At 34.2% G+C, this 22,382-nt stretch overlaps 1 protein-coding gene across 1 annotated transcript in view; it reads right to left on the bottom strand.

The window, feature by feature from the left end:
• Positions 1–774: 774 nt before the first annotated feature.
• The window catches only part of ZFC3H1 (zinc finger C3H1-type containing), a 47,127-nt gene continuing 25,519 nt past the window's right edge, over positions 775–22,382 (bottom strand). The window contains exons 13-35 of the mRNA XM_037513982.1: positions 21,071–21,245; positions 20,690–20,821; positions 19,776–20,318; positions 19,581–19,690; positions 18,332–18,463; positions 18,104–18,225; positions 17,046–17,147; positions 16,368–16,487; positions 15,029–15,212; positions 13,545–13,731; positions 12,347–12,535; positions 11,523–11,760; positions 9,094–9,199; positions 8,815–9,013; positions 8,172–8,266; positions 6,788–6,898; positions 6,416–6,520; positions 6,129–6,294; positions 5,071–5,171; positions 2,851–2,952; positions 2,195–2,234; positions 1,872–1,934; positions 775–1,742 (exon numbers count right to left, since the gene is read on the bottom strand). Of these exons, the coding sequence (XP_037369879.1) occupies positions 1,605–1,742; positions 1,872–1,934; positions 2,195–2,234; positions 2,851–2,952; positions 5,071–5,171; positions 6,129–6,294; positions 6,416–6,520; positions 6,788–6,898; positions 8,172–8,266; positions 8,815–9,013; positions 9,094–9,199; positions 11,523–11,760; positions 12,347–12,535; positions 13,545–13,731; positions 15,029–15,212; positions 16,368–16,487; positions 17,046–17,147; positions 18,104–18,225; positions 18,332–18,463; positions 19,581–19,690; positions 19,776–20,318; positions 20,690–20,821; positions 21,071–21,245 (3,460 nt within the window). The 3' untranslated portion in view covers positions 775–1,604. The remainder of the gene's footprint in view (positions 1,743–1,871; positions 1,935–2,194; positions 2,235–2,850; positions 2,953–5,070; positions 5,172–6,128; positions 6,295–6,415; positions 6,521–6,787; positions 6,899–8,171; positions 8,267–8,814; positions 9,014–9,093; positions 9,200–11,522; positions 11,761–12,346; positions 12,536–13,544; positions 13,732–15,028; positions 15,213–16,367; positions 16,488–17,045; positions 17,148–18,103; positions 18,226–18,331; positions 18,464–19,580; positions 19,691–19,775; positions 20,319–20,689; positions 20,822–21,070; positions 21,246–22,382) is intronic.

The following is a 22,382-nucleotide window of genomic DNA, read 5'->3' as shown; positions in this document are numbered from 1 at the left end:
TGGAAACATTTTTCTAAGTACCTATCAATGGTTTTCAAATAATGCATGGAGAGAAAACTTTCAAGGTTAAATAGTTAACCTTTTATGAGAAAGGGATACTTTCTTGGGAATACTATCTCCCACCCAAATTTCTTTGGTTTTAGACAAAAATCAATTAGGCTTAATGAAAGACAGTAGACAAATGGGTTCTGTTCTTGATTTTGTCAAGCAGCACTTCCTAGCCAAATATAGTCTTGGCAGGCACATAGTAAGGTCTCAAAACATGGTTTTATTTTGACTAAGTATTATACAAATGTGCAGATGTACAAATTTGCCTAGTATTTCATGAAGCTGCTGTTCTGTCTCCAATAATTAGATTACCTTGTAGCTGTGAGACCAGATTTGTGGCAATGTGTGCATCACCAATAAGTTTGCTACCCAATCTAGTGTAGACTGAAAACAAAAAGCAAGATCTCTTTTATATTTGGTCATATTGATAAGCAACATAAAACAGCATGTCACTATGAAAACACTCAAGCAACAGTTGGAAAACACTTTCTAAATGCTGAGATCTTGGGACTAAGGAAGTGAAAGAGAGTATAAACCTTTATATTCAGTGTCCTCAAATCAGAACAAGACCCATCTTTGTGTAAATTTTAAAAAATCACTGGAATGTTTTTATGAGAAAGCAGTTTAGGATAAGAGGGTATTGATAGAGTGAATATGCGTATCTCCTACTTCAACCCTTTCCGACCAGAGTGTGAAAAGTGAATAAAGACAGCAACATTTTTTTAAAAAGTTAACTTATATTAAAAATATTTGTTTATAAACAATTTCAATACTACAAAGTAGTATTTCAATACAAAGCAGTTCAAATATTAACTGTTCTTTAAACTGTTAAACTTTATTATAAATTAAAATTTCTTTACAAAAAAATTGCACATAATATTTGACCACTCTTAGGTTCTGATGCACTGGCATTTTGCAATAGTTTCTTTATCTTCAAGTTAAACAGTCTCGGCAAGGAGTCCAGAACGTAGAAAGGGCAATAAACCACCCTGTTAGAGCATTCAAGTGCAACTAGCAGACTTGTGGCCATGGCAGTTACACTTTCCTTAAGATGGACTGCTTAAGTTTTAAATCCTGAAATGAAGAATCTCAAAAGGTTTAAAAAGGAAGAACTAAGAGGGACTGCCTGTTTTTTACTGTAAACACAGCCCTGGAAATTAAATCCCAAACAAGAATCTCTCAGGCATCAGAGAGTGTCAAGTGAATCAGGAATAGCACAACATAAAGGAAAGGGGAAGAGTAAAAAATAAAAACAAAAACAAAGCAAAATTAAAATAAATGTCAGTCACTTTGAGGAACTATACTTACGTACATGATGTTATGAGAATCTGGCAGGGCCTAGAAGCAGGCCAAACAGGAAGTTCATTTATCCAACCGAAGAGGGTCATGTTCATTGCTTCCGGTTTTGAGGATAGGATATTGTAGGGGACTTGATATGATCAGTAATGCTTGTCTGTCTTACACAGACCTTAGCCAGGGATCAGCCTAATCTTGAAGGATCATTCAAATAATTTTGGCAATTATTATAAGGACTTAGAACTGACTGCACCCAGTGTTCAGTGATTCTTGCTTTCTGTTTTGTAACTGTTTAAATTTAAGAGCTCATTTAGGCTGACTCCAATCTCTTGGCACTTGGAAACTAGTTTTCTCAGGTTATCAGTTTTACCTCCTTCTGATGCTTCAAACAAGAGTTGCTGTAAAAGACAGGGAAGCATAGAAGTAAGACTTGGCTAGATTTAGAGCATTACCACATCAATGGATATGGCACATGCAGAAAATTTATAGGAAAACTTCAAGATGAAATAAAAGATAAAAAGCATTACATCTTTCCACAGTGATGCACAAAGAGGTAACTTCTGTAAGGCTCTCTGATATAAACGATGGACCTATAAGATAGATATATACACAATTCCATCAGGAAACACGATGAAAAACACCTTCATAATCCCAACTATTTAAAGAATTATACTCCGCAATATAGTAACATTCAAGACAAAATGGCTACTTTCAGTTTTAGAGTTTCCAAACATTTAGAGTTCTTAGAATGTTAACTTCTAGGCTTTAAATCTTTTAAATTGAGAGGCTAACATAAGGGGCAGAGTAGCTTTTAAAAAAGTGACCCGTCTGCTATTCAATTATGGCTTACCTCTCTTTGCCCCTTTAGAACAATCTCAGCAGCAATGGCTCTAAGAGAAAAAAGGAATATAGAAAAGGGAAAAGAAAATTTATACATCTCTGAACAAAAATGAGGTACTGGCAGAATACTGACTGTGGGAATCTGAGTACAAAACTTCCTGAAAGTAACAGGCTAAACTTCCAAGGAGGGTAACCTATAGTGAAAAGAAAAATTCAACAATTTTTATCAACTTTACAAGAATGAAGTAGACGAGAGTTTTGAACATAAATAACGTTCATGAAAAAATAGCATAATTTCTAGTAAAAAAATATATATATGTATCTGTCACTAACACCTTTGAAATGAGAAATCGGACCAGAGCAGGGGGATATCCCCCATTTTCAAGAGAGATGGTCTTAAATTGTGTACAACAGATTTGTTGGATAGCAATATTGTTACCTAAATATTCTCCTTCAAGGAAAATTAAAACTTTATCCATTTTGCTTTTAGAGGCACTCCCTCATTCTTGGTATAAAACCTCAGAAAGTGCCAAAAACAAATCTAAACTAGAATAGAGATCGGTCCAGGAAGGGAAAAAAAAAAGTCATTTCAGATTTACCTGTCTGGAGCAAACCTTATAAATAAAAGCAATAGCTATAAAAACATGTACATGATTGTTGCATTACATTTTCCAGGTGGCCAGGCATGTTGGGATATTATATGTAAACATCTTGGCTTGAAGTTTCAGAATCTGAACATTGCTTTCTTCCCATTCATGTTGAAGTAGCCTGTAAAGTACATTCAGGATAATGAACAAAGCATTGCAAGTGTAGAGGACCCTAAATGTGCTGTATGAGTATAGAATGTTTGATGAGGTAAAATTTTTGGTCAAATTCCATCAAAGTTATTCAGTATTTGTATAATGCCTCTTATAAAAATCACCCTGGGACAGGACAAAGCAGCAGGAGGTCAAGACCCATGTCATCTTCAACAAACTAAAATAATGTCCACGTATTCCTCTAGGATACTAAAGCATTCTCTCTAAGCAATATTCATTGAGTCAGTCCCCTCCCCCAAATTTTCTATACTAGTGATTTGTTGTATTGATACCATTTCCTGGTATTTTTCTTTCTTTATTAAATAGAGTATACTTAATTCCAGAGCTAAGTGTTAAGTACAGTGGCTAGTTATTAAGTTTTCTATTTTCCTGGAAAAAGAAAAAAAACAAAACAAAACAAAACAAAAAAAACAGGACAAAGATGGCCACAAGAAAATAATAAGGGCCTCTCCTAGTGGTGCAGCGGTTGAGCACTGGGCTGCGAAGCTGCCCACAGCCTCTGCAGCACCGGTTTGATCCCCAGCTGCCGGCGAGGGTCCCACATGGCGGGCAGACCTCTCCTGCGGCACCCACCTCTCCTGCCGCGCCCACTGCTCCCCTCAGCAGTGTATTTCGTCCGTCTGCCTATTCTGTTCCCCACTCTGGCTCTGGTGAATTCTCTCACCCTCCCACGCTTCTGACTGTACCCAGTGCTTGTATAAATAAATAAATCTTAAAAAAAAAAAAATAATAAGTAACAAAATGTGTGTTTTGGGACTTTACCAACAAAACCAAGAATAAGGCATTTTGAAATACAGGTATTACCATAATAGAAACTACTCAAAACATGAGCACATTTTTATTTCATATGCTTTACCAAGGTGATATTTTATAAAACAAATTTCTGTGAGGAGTGTCTATAGATTAGCATGCTTACTAAGAAATTTTTATTTAAAACACTATGGCTATTTTTGTCACAGACTTAGGCCCCTGAATATGTTCAATCTCTTACATGTTTTCCCACTTACATGCTAAGTGGAATGTAAATATCAATACTTTAAAACACAGGTGAATATTAGATAAATATTTTGTGCACCTTATGATCCATAAAACAAACTTGGAAACTGTAAGATACAACTGGGTGCAATGGGAATGACTGAATAAGTAAAAGCCCAAGAATGATTATGCAGGGTACCTTTTTTAATTCAAAAAGTACAATTCTTGGAGTAAAAATGGTTTTACTCTATCAGAACAGAAACATTAGAGAGAAATGCTTACTTAGGTATTGTAAATGAATGTATGAAATCCCTGAACATGTGTTTCTCAAATGTGGCTTGAGGGCCCAAGTTCAGAACTCTGCATTTTATTTTTTTTAAGACTTTATTTATTTATTTATTTACACATACAAGAGCTGGGGTGCAGGCCAGAGGTGTGGGGGTGAGAGGGTTCACCAGACGGAGTTGGGGGGCAGAACAGGAAGACTGACTGAAATACACTGCTGAGGAGAGCATCAGATGAGACAGGAGAGGTCTGCTATGCCATGTGGGTCAGCTCCGTGACCGGGGATCGAACTCATACTGCAGTGGCTGCGGATAGCTTCACAGTGCTGAGACTTAACCTCTTGTGCCACCAGGGAGGCCCTGAACTCTACATTTTAAATAAGCATCCCACAGAATCTAAGGCAGGCTAATATTTAGAGCAACTGACCTCTATGAAAACAAGTCATAGTAACCCAAAATATGTGTACGTTGGCTGTTATCTCTGTGACTTAAAAAGCCTCCTAAGTAAGACTCCTTTACCATGAAAATCAGACTGCTTATAAGGCATATGTCTAAGGATAGTGGGTGCTTAAGCAAAACAGGTGAACTTTACTTCAATTACTTGCCCCCTTATAATCTGCACAGCTTTATATTCTGACTTCTACATGACTAGCTATTTATCACTTAACTCGGACATTAACAGTAATATATCAGTGAGGAAATAGTGGAAAGAACAGACTTGTTCTTACTAACTTTACAAGAATGATTTTAAAGGAAGAGCCTATACTATATATCAAGCTAAGAACCAAAAGAAATTTGTTTTTTCTTACCTCAGTGCAAGTCCAGAATTAGTTGGCATAATTGAGCAAAACCGTTCCAAGGTTTTGGAATGCTGGGTCTTTGGAACACAACTCAAATAAAAGAAAATAACCTGTGGGGAGGGGGAGGGAAGTAAATACACAAAAATGTGAAATCCAATTACCTATGTGTTTTAATGAGAAAATCAAATGGACTTTAAGACATGAATGCATAAACTAGAATAATGCATGATGCTGTGAGGTACAATCCTACCATTAATTATATTAGTGACTTTCCAAGTATGAATTAGGAAATATGGTCTAATGATGAGTCATGGACTGAGAACACTGACAAGAAGCCAGAGGTCCGGGTTTTCATTCCTGAGTCTACCTTTACTTGCCGTATAGCTGGGCAAGTCATAGGGCTAATAATACCTGCCACATCTTGCTCATGGAATGCCCGTGTATAAATGACTTAATGTCCATAAAGAAGTTTGAGGTCCTGGGATAAAGAATGGTATAGAGGTACAAAGCACAGTAACTGGTTATCCCAATTAGCAACAAAACCACCCCACCAAAAAAATAAATAAATAAATAAGCCCCATTTATTTAGTCTACACTAGGGTCTTTGAAAACAAAAAAAATCTTTGCTTCGGAGCCTGTAAGACAACTTATAAATACAGCAATACTCAGATTCTACTCTTAAAATTCTAAACGACATCTGATTTCATGCCCATTTTTCTAATGCCCTATCTATAGCTACATTTACTTCAGAGAACATTAACAAAAAGAGCAACTATACTATATAAGCACATTCTTATTTATTTTCAAGTTAACATGTTCTGAACCTTAATGTTTCTGAAATTTCACTTCAATGTTAAATTTTCCAAAGAACAATCAATATGAACACTTTAATTGAACCTTAAAAGCTGTTTCTAAAGTTTGAAAAGTAGGAAACATGGTCAAAAATAATAGTAACTACAAGGAAAGTAGTCCTAGAGAAAGCTCTCTTGATACAAAAAGTTTTGCTGTCTTTTTAAAGTTCCCTCGCTTTGTACAAACATCTAAAGAAAAAAATTTTAAGTTCTTACCCTATTATGAAATTCATAGTTGGACCAGTAATCAGCACTGCTAAAAGGAATGGGGTATCGGGCAGGGACTGTAACCAAACATCTATTCACTAAGTCAGTAAAAAATTTGAATTCTTGGACTTTGTTCCTGGATCCAGCAGCTCTATTATTGGCAAAGACAAGGTAACTGCCAAAAGAAAAATATTGTAATACAGAATAATTAAATCAGTAATTCCCTCACCAAGAAAGCCAAGTGCCCTTTTCCCCTTATTCCAAACCCCATTCTTACTAAGAGCAAATAAACTTACTCCATCCAAATCTTCTGCACTATGTCGGATCTCATGGTCACCCCTAGTGCAGCCTCATAGGCCTCCACTGTCTCTTTAACATTTGATTGAAGAGGATGACAAAGGCTGTTTGAAAAATGAAGGAAAGTATTGTAGGTCTACATTTCAATTTTATCAGATAAAAGTGATGAAGTCTATTTTAAACATATCAAGTAGTATTATAACAGAATCCTTTTTTATTTTTCTTCTTTACTATGAAAAACCTTAGCATCCCTTCAATTTTGTTTCAATGACTAACATCAAGTCAATTTTAACACTGTGTAATTAATTCAGTAATAAATAACAAATGCCAAGTCAAGTATGTAGCATTTCTCTCCACAGCAGATGTCTCACCAGTAAATCAGCCACAAATAAGGAATTTGGTGGTTAAACATCTCATCATCAAAATTTTCTTTACATAAATGGGCTGGAATGTCAAGTGGTCCTGGGATATTTAAGAGATACCTGGAAAAAATTTTTGGTTGAAATTATGACTATGCACACATGGGTTGATAATACTTTCTTTAAAAATCATGTTTCAACTTAAATTTCCTCAAAATATTTTTAAGAAGTAATGAGACTTTATTTCCATCTACTATACCACTTTGTTTCCATCTTTAGCATCACATATTTACTCTAAACGTTATGATTTTATATTCCTCTTCTAAATGAATTTTATTCAAGCCCCAAAATTAAACAAATCACCATAAATACCTAAACTAAGAACAAATTAGATTACCTATCTAATACCTTCCCTATAAAGTCTATACTTTTTTGTAAAACAGAAACTCAAGAGTTTCCTGATATCTGTAAACAATCTCTCACATACACAGACAATACATACCATTATAGATTTAATTTTACACATAACATCAATGTGTAGTCTGTACCATACTGATCTATAAGGTACTTATGAAAAAGAGGACAATTATCAAATAAGATTGGGAAATACTGCAAATTGTACCCTCCTCTTGAAAAGACACATTTAGGATATTAAAGGCTCTAAGAAGTCTGATCATTTCTAAGATCAGTAAAAAAATCTAACTTTAGCCAATTCAGTCCCCTGCCTTAAATATACTGAATTTGTATGTATATCATATTTACCAACATCTTCCAGAATGATGCTTTGAAGAAAATACATTAATGTCAATACTGACAACAGAGCTTTATTGGAACACAGTTATGCCCATTCATCTCTATGTTGTCTACATCATGTAACCTGCTGTGGTGGCCTCTTATTGCTATTAGAATTCACAGCAAAACAAATAAAAGCAGTAAATACAGAGTTCTACATAAGTTATTGAGAAAGTGACAGCTGAGAAAAGAATTCTCTAAAGCTTCTTACTCAACAAAACATGAAGAGGTATATTACTTACACCCAACTTTAGATCACAAGTCAAATTAAATCATTTTATAAAATTCCGCTGAGATTATCTGAGGATAATTCATTGCTATAGCATGAAATGCTAAAATTAACAGTAACAATAATGTAAAAGCAAAATGAGTCACCATGGCATATAAACCTTCCTCTGTATGGTGTCTTTAATCTAAAAACATTTAGAATGTAAAGCATTTTCCACTTTCATTAAATCATATTAGTCAAAATAGTTCTATTGAGAGGATGTTTAGGTATTTTTTTTTAATCTTCCAAAAATATAATCCACAAAAAAAAGGTAAGTCTTTCCACTGAACTATATTATCTTTCATCCTTTATAAACCAAGAGTTCTACAAACTTACCGAAACAGATCCAAGTTACTGTATTTCTCAAACCCAGGTTTAAAGAAGGATGCAATAAATTTTCGCAAAAATGGAAGAAGATTATCTCCTCGATTCTATTTTAAAAAGAGGGAGGAGGGATATGTTAAGTTTAGTGTTTAATTAGAACTTTTCAAAGAAGGAAAAAGCCTCCTCCACCCCCGCAGATTTGCTGATCAGATTGTTACCTGTGTAGGGAGAGGTACAGAAAACTTCATAATTTGATCTCTAAATAGATTCAACTAACCATTAAACAGTTTAACACCCAATACACCATAGGTTTAAGTTTCATCCACCAATTATCAAGTTCCTATTACATCTTTGGCACTGTGCTAAGTGTTAAGGCTCTAAATATGAATAAGACATGGTCTGGGCCCTCAAGGACTTCTTAGTATAATAAATAAAGCAGATATTAACAAAATTAAAAAGCAATTGAATAAGTGCAATGGTAGAACTACATACACAGGGTATTATGGCAGAGAGAGAAGGAATACCTAACATAGTTTGCAAAGGGCGAAAGGACCAGGAAAACCTCCTGTAGCAGCTGAGGCCTGAAACATTTTAAAAGATGAATAAAAAAATATGAAACACAAAATCTAGGAATTATGGGTAATATCTATATTACCTGCAAGATGAAGAATTTGCATGTATTATAAAAAATCTCTGCATTCTGAGGATTTTTTTCAAATGCAGTAAGCCACACTGCCTTGGCTTTATCATGCTGATTTGTTTGCAGATATAAAGCAACAAGGGCTTCCAACAACTGGCAGTTCATGGGACAGGATTCCAATAAACATTTACAAAGCTCCACTGCAGCCTCATACCTTAACAATTAAAAAAAAAATCTAAATACATGAAAAGATAAATTTTCAATAAGGTTAACAGCTTGTCGATGAAGTTTTACCTCTCTAGAAGTTGGTGCAGAGCAATCATGTTTGTGTAAAGTGGAACACAGACCTCTACTCTTTCCTCAACAGTCAGGCTTTCATCTGTACAAGCTTTTACTGCATCTAGTCAAATACATAACATTAACATAAATTAAACAGAACAAATTATTTGGCTGTGTTGTTCAAACTCTTAAGATATCAATGAGAAAAGATGGTTATCCCTTTGCTTGACCATCACTACTCATCTTTATTGAAAAGGAGTTGGCTTTTATACAAAGGAAGCATTTTAGGTATCTCTAAATTCCTAAAATTCAATCATGTACCTTCACTTTCCTGGTAAGAATAAAATCATTCAACATGAGCCTTAGCATCTATTGATGTTCTCACTTAGATAAATGTCTGCCTTTATCCAAATTCCTTTAATCTCATCTCAAAAAAAGAAGTCGGTGAATCTTTTCATCTTTCTCTGAACCACTTTCAAAAGATGACTTGCTCTGCTATTCTTTAGTCTTTTCAATGTCTCTCCTAAACTAGATCCTTTCCTTACTCCTTTCACACTTCCTCTAAGCTACATTCTTTCCTTACTCCTTTCACACTCCCCCCACCCCTTGTGAAAACTCCTTTACATGATTTTGCTGTTTCTTGTAGAAGGGTGCATTGTTTTTCATTGGTCACTTCCTCCTTGCTCAACTGTAGTATGATTTCCCAGATTCGTGGAATCTGAAACTACCCATTTAAGTTCACTTAAAAGGATTCATATCTAACCAAACCTATAAGCTACACTCTATACTCCTTTATCTGATTAGCATTTGATAATGCTCTCCTCCTTTCAATTTCTTCTTGCCTGTTTCCAAGAGATTATATTTCCTCTTGGATTCACTGACTCTATGTTCCCTTTTACCCCTTTACTGCTATGCTCTCATCTTCATTTTCTCAGAGAAAATGGCTTAGAGTTTCAAATACTGGATATTTTATTGTAAGAGCACATTAAAAACTATAAAGAATTTTGTAATATAACAACTTCTGTGTTAGTAACTTTCTAATCCATTTCTCTAACCAATATTATCCACTTAAGATAAACCTTATTTCCATCTGCAAACAAGAATTTCCACTGGATGACTCATTACTATTCACAAATACCATTTCTACTATCCCAAATTGGTGTTTTCACTTTACCAGGGTTTTTTTTTTTACCATTTCCCATGTCAAAAATTATGAAATCATCTTGACTATTCCATCTGTTCTTCCTTGACATTTGATCCAACCCCTACAACTCTGTGATAACTTCAGAAGTCTCTAACAATCACTCTTTCCCAGTTTATTTTGTGTACACCTCAGTTGCTGCCATCAGCTTTTCTTTGGTTTTCCTACCTTTGGTATCCTTTCTCTTCAACACTATTCTTTCTTTCTTAGAGAGCCTCTACTACGATCAAGTCTACCGCACTTAAAATGATATTGGAAACCTGGTATCATTCCACTTATCAAGCTTAATTTTTACCATTCTTCAGCATTTAACTCTTACTTTGGTTAAGAATTCTCCCTTCTTCTAATCTTTCAATCCACTGCAAATTCCTTATCTACTTGTTGCTTTTTGTTTACTTAGCTCCCCTACCAAAAATTTTCCTCTTTCCTTTCTTCACTTATTCAACATTTACAAAGGACTTAGTACACTGTCAGATATTATAGGTCCTTGGAAAATATAGATAAAAATAAGATATGGATCCCATCTTTGAGGCAGCCCACTATGTCACATCATAGTCAAGCTTCAAAAAGTCTAGCCTAACCCTAAGTCCCAATCCTTCTATAAAGACGTCCTCAATCATGACAATCTACAATAACCTCTCCCCATTCGGTATATGGCCTATAACATTTAATTCTATAAATCACATATCCAAGTCTCTTCAGTAAGAGTAGATTTAGACTACATAGTAATACATAATTACATGACCTTATATATTTAATAATTTTATCAAATGTATATCGTATCTTCTCACCAGGCTATATACTTCTTATTAGAAAGGAACTCACTTTATACCTTGTGTTTCTCAGCAGACACTTCGTTAGGTATACAGTATCAAACTCACTGAGGGACAAAATATTGTTTGAAAAGATAAAATCTTTCAAACTTTCTATTTAATGGAGTACTTTAAAAAAAAAAATTACCTGATTCTCTGATTCAATCAACTCACTGAATCTATATAATCTATATTATCTACCTATTTACCCTTTGCCATAATTAGAAAAATTAATTATGTAATGTAGTACAGATCCTGGCTTTCACAGATGCCAGTGCTCCTCTTCTCTGATTCAATCCTAAATTTTTTTAACAAACATTTATATAAAAGATGAAACTACGTCTATTTTATGAATATAAATTTATTCCACTTAATTATAAAAAATCATAATTATCTGATGTTCTCAATAATTCATAAACATTTGTACTTACCATCAAAAACTGCTAACAGCATGTCAGGATTAGTCTTTACATCCTCAACGGCTTGCCATGGCATTACAAATGGTTCTGTATTAACAATTCTTGAAGGATTGGCATTAGATGGATCATAAAATTTTGAAGGAAGAATGTTGAATTCAATAAGATGGATGTAGGCCAGCCATGCCAAACATCGATCACTTATTTTAAGGTACTCAGCTACTATTCCATCCTCAGCCAATTTCAATGCATTCTAGGTAAAAGGAAAAATTAATCTGGGAGAGTTTTTTTAAAAATTATGATTCCTAATAACACTCTAATAAAAAAAAAAGGCTAAGAAGAATTGAGTGTTGTATTTCTTTGAAGTAGTTCTTAAATACCTAAGTCAAAATTTTGATAGTCACCAATTTATGTGAATAGCAGATTAAGAATTTTTACTAAAGTTTGACATAGTAAATAAAAAAATATTAAATTCATTTGTGCATGTAAAGTGCCTTGATATTCAAAATGTAGTAAAACAAAACAAAAACCTACACAGGTTTTCACTGTGGACTTCTTTCCCTTATGGTTTGAATCTTCAAGTATATTCTGGTGGGTACTTCCCACTTATTATTCTCATTTAAACCCTATATATAATCTATAAAGATATAATCCCCACTAAGTAAGTGAAGAGAGAGTCACAAACTTACCCAACATCACACAGTCTAGTAGTAAGTTGCAGAACAAGGATCCAAATGCAAAGCCTGCACTCTTACTATTAAACAGTATTACCTGTAATGCTTTAGATCTTATACAAATTCTCTACAAAATGTAATCAAAATGCTGTAATAAATGTTTACCTGTAAAATTGCAAGCGCACTTTGGCATCTTCCAGTAAATATGTGCAGCTGAACTCTAAACAAAAGGGCCTCTAAAAGCTGAAAGGACAGAATATCTGATGTTTCCCGCTTGGCTGCTTGCATCAGAAATTCGACCATTCTCTCACATACGTAATCCTTTTCTTCAAAGGTGCTTTCTAAGTGTAGAAACTGTCCAAAAGAGTTTCGTATAATTAATCCTGCTTCATAAGAATAAACTGTAAAACTATAGAATTTTTTACTTTTCATTAAGATAATGTATATTAAATTTTCAGTTTCTACAAAAAGGGTAATTATAAAAACGTATAGTCATCTTTGAGTACTGTAACATAGATTTCCCTTTGTCGTACATGTTAGAAAGCAGAATCAGATGGAAAGTAGAGCAATATAGATATACCCTCAAAATTATCACTGAAGCAGTTTCATTTCCCCTTTCCTCAAATCAATAGATAAATGGCAGCAAGACTACAATGGAGTTCCAAAAGTTCACACTTATCACATACTATTCGCACAGCAAGTGGATCAATTCTTGAAGGATTGGCATTAGATGGATCATAAAATTTTGAAGGGAGAATGTTGAATTCAATAAAATGGATGTAGGCCAGCCATGCCAAACATCGATCACTTATTTTAAGGTACTCAGCTACTAGTCCATCCTCAGCCAATTTCAATGCATTCTATTATTTTAAGTTTAAGCCAGGGTAGGAAACATCCCATTCTCTCAGAGAATGAGGAAGAACCTATTTTTTTTAACCATATCTTCATTATTTTTACAAGGTTCCATATTGGTGGAATTACAGATTATTTCCATAAATAATGAAGACATAAGATCAAAATATTCATTAAGATGTTACACAAAGTATCAGAAATTTTTAAAAACTTTTCAGCAGCTTTGCAACAAATTCACTTAAGTTTGCCCAAACAAAAACCCGAGATCTTTATTTTATTCACCAAAAACATTAAAAACAAAAAAGTCACCTTTTCACTAAATTATTTTTCTCCTTGTTTTAGTCTAAATCAATCCTGAGCCAGAGGAATGGTTTTAAGATTACTAGACCCTGAAAATTAGGATATTATAGCAGATAAGGATATGATTATGTGACATCTTACATTTAAGATGACCCCCCCAAAATTATGAACACACACACACACAGAGGACTTTGTTATTTTTTCTACTCACAGTCCAAAAACTCTGATAATCAGGAGCATATTCAACAGCTGTTTCACACATTTCCTGCACCTCCTCCTTGGTTCCTCTTTTTGAGAATAATCTGAGGTAATGGCACCAAATTTCTGGATTGTCTTTGTTGTTTTCCAAAGCTCGAGCCAGAACATTCAATGCAGAATCCAAGGACTGTGAACCTACCCTACATGTTTAAAAGAAAAAGGAGCATCTTTTTAAAAATGCTTAAAAATGCTTTTAAATTGAGCTAATCCAAATCCATTTTTTAATTCCATTTTCTGTTGGACCCCACCAAAAAAAGCACAAATCACCTATGACAAAGGGTGGTAGATTTAAGGATTTAAAATCACATCTGTCCAAAAAAGATCCTGAATGCCCAAAGACCCAACAATTTCTTAAGTAGATATTGAATGAGCATTTACCAGATAAAAAACAATGTTGTAAAAACATTAGATTATCAACCTCAAATGTGCTTTATATGTCCATATTCAGCAATTCCTTTTATGATTTAGACTGATCAGGGAATTGGAAAAGTTAAACAACTCTCCCTCAAAGCCAACTACTGCCAGCACAAAAATCAAAGCTTTCAATATAATAATTCTTTTCAACGGTTAAGGGTTTGCTATCTCTTAGAGAAGATAATTGTCTCTCATGATCCTATTCATAAAATAATGTACAGCTCTTTTGGCCTTCACTCAGTAAATGAGTCAGAAAAGAAAACACTGTAACTTATCCCATTAATGTGAAAACGACACATAAGGAAAGTTAAATAAGCACCAAACTCAGGAATGCATGGAGTTATTAGCATTCTGCAGCGCTACCGTATTTTAAAAGGTTTTATACCAAGTTTTAAGATAGATTAGCCTATTATTTAAAAAAACCTGAATTTTTGTAATTTTTCAATTACTACATATTTTTGAGTTATATCTACTACCAAAAAATAGAAATTAGAAAATGCAATTACACAACTGCATAGGCACTGCCATCTGTGATATAAATTTCTATTTTGCCTTGTTTGAATGTACACGTAACACTATATACACAGAGAAGTGAATTCAGTAGAATTAGTGGTTTCTTACATAAGCTTTAAATTTCTAATAAAAATATAATTTAACCTGTTCTGTGATCTTATTTTATTGAGATAATGATCACTTGATTTTTTTAAGATCCAAGAATTAATCCTTATATATTTCAGTATTTACTGTTTCAGCTAATCTTACCTTGAAATTAAGAGTCTACTGGAGTTAAAAACTAAAGCTAATTTATTACCCATACATTGAGCCATGTGTACAACTTAAGATCTAATCTTAAACTTTTTCTAATATCTTTTAAACAAAAAGTGCTTTTGACTTTGTGGGGAAAAAAAAAACACAAAGACTCTATTGATACTGGGAAGGAAATCTGATTACCAGAGGAAATAAACTTCAAACATAAAAATATAAATGTGCACCAGTTTACACAAAGATTAGAAATAGACCTACCCGTCGTTTTGATTCAAATACTTGTAAGCAAGCTTGAGCCAAAGTTGTACATGAGAAGGATTTTCAAGCACACTTGCTTCTAAATTAGCAATGTCATCAGTCTCATTTGTAAAATATCTGACATCATCTGGAGTCACAACTGTATCCAAAGCTGGAACATTTATTCGGTTCTCTGGCTGGAAGGCTGTATTGAAAGATAACATCAGCGTCACACTTTCTGTGACCCACAGACCCAAGAAAAAATAATTGGCTTTATCGCCGAAATAATGTAAAAGCCTAAGGATTCTTACGGCATGCGGCAGTTCATAGCTTCAAAGCAATCATATAATTTATTGTATTAACCAGAGCAATTTAAGAGTGAAAGAGGATGTTATTAAAAATTATAACAGGAAAGGCCTCTCTGGTGGCGCAAGAAGTTAAGACCCAACCTGTGAAGCTCTCTGCAGCCACTGAAGCATGAGTTCGATCCCCGGCCAGGGAGCTACCCACATGGCACAGCAGACCTCTCCTGATTTGCCTGCTGCTCCCCTCAGCAGTGTATGTCAGTCAATCTGCCTGTTCTGTTCCCTACTCTGTCTCTGGTCAATCCTCTCACCCCCATACCTCTGGCCTGTACCCCAGTTCTTGTATGCAAAAATAAATAAATCTTTAAAAAAAATATTATACCAGGAAACAGGCATATAAACGAGGACTCTGATGGCCAAACAATAGGTCCCTACTGTAAGTATGAAACATGACCTGATAAAAGCTCTAATATAATTAAATCTAAGTTCAGAAAAAGTGTTACATCAATGTAAACAATCACATAAGAGCACCCTTGCATTCAGATATTTGCTAATTTATAAACAATGAACAATTATATTAAGCAAATAAAATAAGAGTGCATGATGTACTTGACAACAAGGCACTTATTAATACATTACTTTGTTCTCTCATATTTTTATTCTGTAAGTATGTCAGAAAAGACAGACTCAAGGATGAAGTAAAATGAAAACTGCCCTCAAAGAGAACACAAATCTGGAAATGGTCCTCAAATGGAAGCAGTGCTGCTTTCCTCTCTACAAATGTGTTCAACACTATCTGAAGCCGTCACATTTACTTAAGTGTTATCCCTACATTTATTGGGCAGAGGCCATGAATATAAAATTTCCTACAATGTTAACAGCAGTTCTGCACAAAGAAGAACTTTATTAGTGTCCTAAACATCAAATGGCATCACAATTTTCAAACAATAGAAATAAAAAAGTTAGGGTACCACATACATTAAAAGATTAGTAAAGTTTTAAATAAAGATGAAACATCATAATTTGATAATTCTGGATCTTAAGTTATCTCTTACCATACTTAATTGGTCCTGTAGACTGTTCCTCATCACTACTGAAGTTATTCTCTGAAATAGGTTTTCTCCAAAACTTTGGCTTCCACTTCCTTTTATCTTTGTAGGTTGTAAATGGAGGTGCTAAAGCAGACAAGGCAAGTTTGTTAATTGATAAAATAATTTTTTTTTATAGTTTTGAAGGCTATCCAAACAAAACTTAGAATAAAAAACACTAAACTTTACCCAATCACAGTAGTCAGAAATTATATTTTATACTGAGAACATAATGCCAATAAGTTTCCTGTCATAAAGAACCTACAAGCGGGTCTCCCCGGTGGCGCAGCGGGTTGAGCACAGCACTGCGAAGCTGTCCACAGCCTCTGCAGCACGGGTTTGATTCCCAGCCGGCCAGGGAGATACCCACATGGCATAGCAGACCTCTTGTGCCTTGCCCGCTGCTACCCTCAGCAATGTCTTCAGTCCATCTGCCTGTTCTGCTCTCCACTCTGTCTCCGAAGAATCCTCTCACCCTCCCAAGCCTCTGGCCTGTACTCCAGTTCTTGCATAAATACAAATAAATCTTTAAAAAAAAAAAAAAACCTACAAGGTCCTGTGTGTGTGTGTGTGTGTGTGTGTGTGTGTGTGTGTGTGTCTGGGTGAGAGAATATGAGAAACAGACAGACAGACATATATACTCACTATGGCTTTTACTTTCATTGATATTGCTAACAAGGAGAACAGACATCTGGTCCATTGACATTCGATCTTTGTTTACTCCAAAAAGTTTCTCAACATATTTTTCTGAAATTAAAGCAACACCATATTCATAAAAAATGTAGAAAGTATGGACTACAGAGATGAGGCTAATTAAAGGATATGCAGTGAATATTTGTTTAAGAATTAAAGAAAAATATTTGGGTATTGGTATTGGTCAGAAACACCATGGCATTTCACAGAACAAGGTCTATTTTATATTAACTACTATGACAAATTTTAACACATCATGCACCCAATTTGGGTTGGGGAAAGAAAAGTATTTCCTGAAACTAAACAATTAAGTGAAAATTAAAATTCCATCTTAAGAAAGATTAAATAGATTCAGTGATCTTACAATGGTTCTTACAATGATATCACAATGGGTTGTGATAATACTAAGTTTAATAAAAACCAGCAACCTTACTTGTAAAACATTTGTAGTTTAAGGTTTAATATTTGGTACTACATCTGTGGAAAAGCTCAACAATATTTATTCACATTACTATTACAGTGTCAAAGTACATCAAGTCCTCTGTATTTCACTGTAGATTTGAAAATAACTTAAAATTCTAACATTCTCTTATTTTTGAAAAAAGTAATAAAATATGGGTCTATGTTAAAATCATTAGCAAAATTTTTATACATGTTAATATATTCTTCTAAATAAACTTAACTATTTAGATGAGCTCTATCCCAATAACTTTCTGCAATGATGGACATGTTTGATTTCTGAATGTCTTCCTGGCAAGCACTTACCGCACATGGTTTTTGAGTACTTGAAATGTTACCATTGCAACTAGGGATGTAAATTTTAATTTTAATTAAATTTAAATAGCAAAACATGGCTAATGACTACTGTACTGAACAGAGCAGATGTAGATGAATTGTTATAGATCAATACATTGAATTATTATAGCTACTTAAAGAAGTCCTCAACACTTGAATATAAAATTTTTAAGTAGCCTAATTTTTCACTTAGGGAACAAGAGGTCTTTAAAAACCTGCTGCAGCGGCAATTTCTTCATCGGTGCTTGTTTCAGAGCAACCAATCAAAGACAGATTATATGATAGGATGTCCTGGAATAGCTGTTTTCGACTAAGTGTATAGTCCTGCGTGTGCTGCCTAAAATAAAATGACAACATGGAACAGATAATCATATACAGGTCAAAGCTAAATAACCAAAACTAACTTCCAAATTATAAGATGTCCACAAATAAAAACTACTCACCACTGACAATCATCATCATTACATGTTCCCGTTAAATCAAAACGGCAGAAACACTGATCTGGTTCAATCATATTACTGTATGATACTGAGCTGAGAGGAAGTTTTTCCTTGGTTCGATAGTATGGACTAAATCTAAGGAGAAGAGAGGTGGATAGGCACATTATACTGATATACATGCCTCAGAGAATTAAGAAAATTTTTATTTTCTTTCCAATTACAACTTGTATACTTTGAGCTTACTCTTTACCTAATTACTTAATACCAAAAGTATCTCTTGAAACCATCCAGAAAACAAATAGGGACAAACTACTTTTATGCCCAGAACATAAAATTTCTGAATTAGAGAAGAGAAAGAAAAAAAACAGAAGTCCTAACATTTAAAAGTAGTGTTGCTCATGACATGATAAAATGCTAAATAAATATTTCCTCCACGTTACCAGTAAATACAGAAAGCTAGGGCAAAAGTCTACACTACTATTTGACAGGCACGCTACAATTTTATGATTAAATCATGCTCATTTAATAGTCTCACAACTTCTAGAAGTCCTACAAAACAACAACCAAAAAGACAACTTCCCAGAATGTTAAGTATCTAGAATATCTAAATGAAAGCTGGGCAATGCATTCCTTAGAATGAGTAAAGTGAAATCAAAAATTAAATATCCTCATATAACACTCCAGCGATATTTCCTAAACTCTGACAGTAGTTCAGAACTCTCTACAATTCCACCAGTACCCAGAAATTAGAATTGGGTTAGAATTAATAAATGCCAAGTGTGAGGTAAACTTTATTTCCTTATATGGCTCATGTCTAACAACAAAAAAACCAATTTTTATTTTTCCCAAAAGAACAAGTTCATTTTTCAGTTACCAGGACTCACTGTTTCCCATTACCATCAAATACTCAAGGTTAAAATATTATTAAGAACCAAGGACCAGGGCCTCCCCAGTGGCACAGCGGTTGAGCGCTGGGTTGAGGAGATGCCCGCAGCCTCTGCAGTGCCAGTTCAATCCCCCGCCCCCGGGCAAGGGTCCCACATGGCCCGCAGACCTCTCCTGCTGCCCGCTGCTCCCTCAGCAGTGTACTTCATCTGCCTGATCTGCTCTCCGTTCTGATTCTGGTGAATTCTCTCACACTCCCACGCTTCTGACTGTACCCAGTGCTTGTATAAATAAATAAAACTTAAAAAAAAAAAAAAAAAGAACCAAGGACCAATCATAAAATTCAAGGTTATTCAATCTTTTATACCTGTAGGACTTAAAAACTAGGAGAGGACTGTGGTAGGGTCTAAATGGACATGGTTTCACGTCTGCTGTTTTGCTTTGTGTTGTGACAAAATCTACATCCACAGAAATCTCCTGCAAAAGAAAAAAATAATCCCCTAAAGCAAATAAAGATAGGGTGAATTCCAAACTTTATAGAGAATGAGAGATATTCTGTTACCTGACCATGCAAAATCTTTTCTGTCATGCCTGTGGCGGTTTTTAAAATCAGCTGTTTTAAGCTGTCGGCTTTTGAATATAAATTTTGCAATTCACCAATTTTTAACCCTAGAAAAAGCTCTGGTTTTTCTACAGTACTCTTAGTAGGTTTGTTGAGGCATTCTTTGTTAGGTGTATCAGTGTGCTTAAGGTTAGGTTTAGTAAAAGAATTGGATTCTATGAAGGATCTTCTTCGCTCTCTGTTTGAACCAGACAAAATCTCATCATCAACATCATTTTCCTCAGTGTCCAGAGTTAATTTATCTTGTGTCAGATCATGAAGTGAAGGTTGAGGTAAAGAAAACTCAGGTTCCTCTTCCACAACTGGAGTAATATTTTGTTGTTCCTTTGCTTTAAGTGCCCGGGCTTCTTTTAATTTCTGAATTTTCAGGGCATATTCATATTCTAGCTTTTGTAGTCGCCTCTTTTCCATAGCAATTAGTTCTGCTGAGTGCTTTCTTGGACTTGATAGTGGAGAACTGTCCAGTCTCATCATTTTGTTTGGCTGGGCAAGAAAATGATATAAGCATTTTGTATCACTATGATAAATAATTTTTGGTAAAATAACTGTGGTATACTTACAATATAGTACCAACATTCTAAACTAAATCAATTAAGAACAGTTTTACAAATGTCTTCAACAGTTTTACAAGGTAATCTATGATCTACAAAAAATAAAACAAAAAATAAAGCTAAGACAAAATAAGTAAAAAACCAAGTTTCTAAAAATGGATATCACTGAAAAAGTTTTATTCTCTCTGAATATGCAGAAAAAGCTTGATTTATTTTATACATCTATCACTCTCAAAAGAACCATAAAAATATTTTTGAAAAGCAGAAGCTTCTTCCAAAAATAAAATATCTCAAACAACTTACTCCAAGGCGATCTTGTTCCAATTTACGTTTTCCTATTTCTTTGCTAGCCACTGCTTTTGCCCGAGCAAGCTCTTCTCCATACTTTAAAGTCAAAGCTTTCTTAATTGTAACACGTTGTTGAACTCTATGAATCTGAAAATACAGGATAATTCTGAAAATGTAAATGAAAACCCTAGTAGAAGAAACACCTCTTTCTTAAATACAGTAGCTTTAGGGAATTTAAGTGAAAATTAAAATATTACACTATGATACCTCAGTGGAAAAATAATAGGTTATGCATATTTTTATGGCTTTGGTTTATGCTTTTCTTTGTTCTACAAGGTATCTGGGCCACTGGTAAACTTGGGAGTACAACATCTTAATCTTAAAAGAGAACGTTACTTGTTCCTGAAGTTTCTTCAAAAACATTCTATTGACATTGAGAATTTTTTCTGTTGCTTGAAGCTGTTCTGTCAGTTTTGTAATCTTTGTTTCAGCATTTCGAACAGATTCTTTTTTCTTAGCTTCCTGTTGTACTAGATTCTTTAAAACAGATTCATCTTTCATCAAGAGAATCCTAATTAGGAAGTAAAATTCATATTAATATTTTTCAAAATTATTGGGATTACACATCAGAACTAAGACTATATAAACCAGTAGCTCATTTAATAAAACATATTTATGATATACAGGTGAGGATTTAAGAGGATAAATATTTTATATTCATCAATCGCTCAGGTACTCAAAAGGACACAACTGCATTAGCAATTATAGGTTTGATCTCTCTCTAAAAAAGTTAATTAAGTTTGAATACAGCAAATTACACGTGAAAAACTATTAAAAGTAAATGTCCAATGTTTGTTGAATGTGAATCTGTATGACTTATGAAAAATGAGAAAATTGCTGTATTTATCAATAGTTTCATTCATAATGCTAATATACACACAAATACCCAGTAAATAAATTAAGCATACCTAATTAACTTACAAATATCTGATTCATTTTATCTAAAGCAAGGCAAGAAAGGGGAGAATGAAGTCTAATTTTTTGAAAAATCATAAGTAAATGTTTAGAGCAGGCATGTAAAAACATAAAAAGAAAAATTTATGGATAGTTTTTTATCTTTTCCAATTATGGCTAAAAAAGTAAGGCATCTTTCTCAGAAAAATACCATATTCCAATACCCACAGCAACTGATATCTACAAGCCACAAAGAAAATATATGAGAATACAGGGAATAGAAACACAATTTTTAAAAACCATTCATTTGTTATGAAAATTATTAAAAGAAATGAAACCTAAGTGAATTTAATCTCTTTCAAAACACACACTATAGGGGCCTCCCTGGTGGTGCAAGGGGTTAAGATGCAGCACTATGAAGCTATCCGCAGCCACTGCAGCTGGCCAGGGAGGTGACCACATGGCACAGCAGACCTCTTCTGTCTCACTCACTGCTCCCCTCAGCAGTGTATTTTGGTGCATCTGCCTGTTCTGCTCCCCACTCTGTCTCTGGTGAATCCTTTCACCCCCAGCATCTCTGACCTTCACCCCAGCTCCTGTATGCATAAATAAATAAAATCCTTATAAAAAAAAAAAAAACACATGCTGTATTTCTCACTGACAAATCTGGAGATTTATACCAGGATATTTCTTTTTTTTTTTTTTAAAGATTTATTTTATTTATTTTATACTAGCACTGGGTACAGTCAGAAGC

This window comes from Talpa occidentalis, unplaced genomic scaffold (assembly GCF_014898055.3).
Source record: "Talpa occidentalis isolate TD23 unplaced genomic scaffold, MPIMG_talOcc4v2.1 talOcc4.16, whole genome shotgun sequence".
Classification (NCBI taxonomy): Eukaryota; Metazoa; Chordata; class Mammalia; order Eulipotyphla; family Talpidae; genus Talpa; species Talpa occidentalis.
This window is presented reverse-complemented; position numbering and strand designations above follow the sequence as displayed.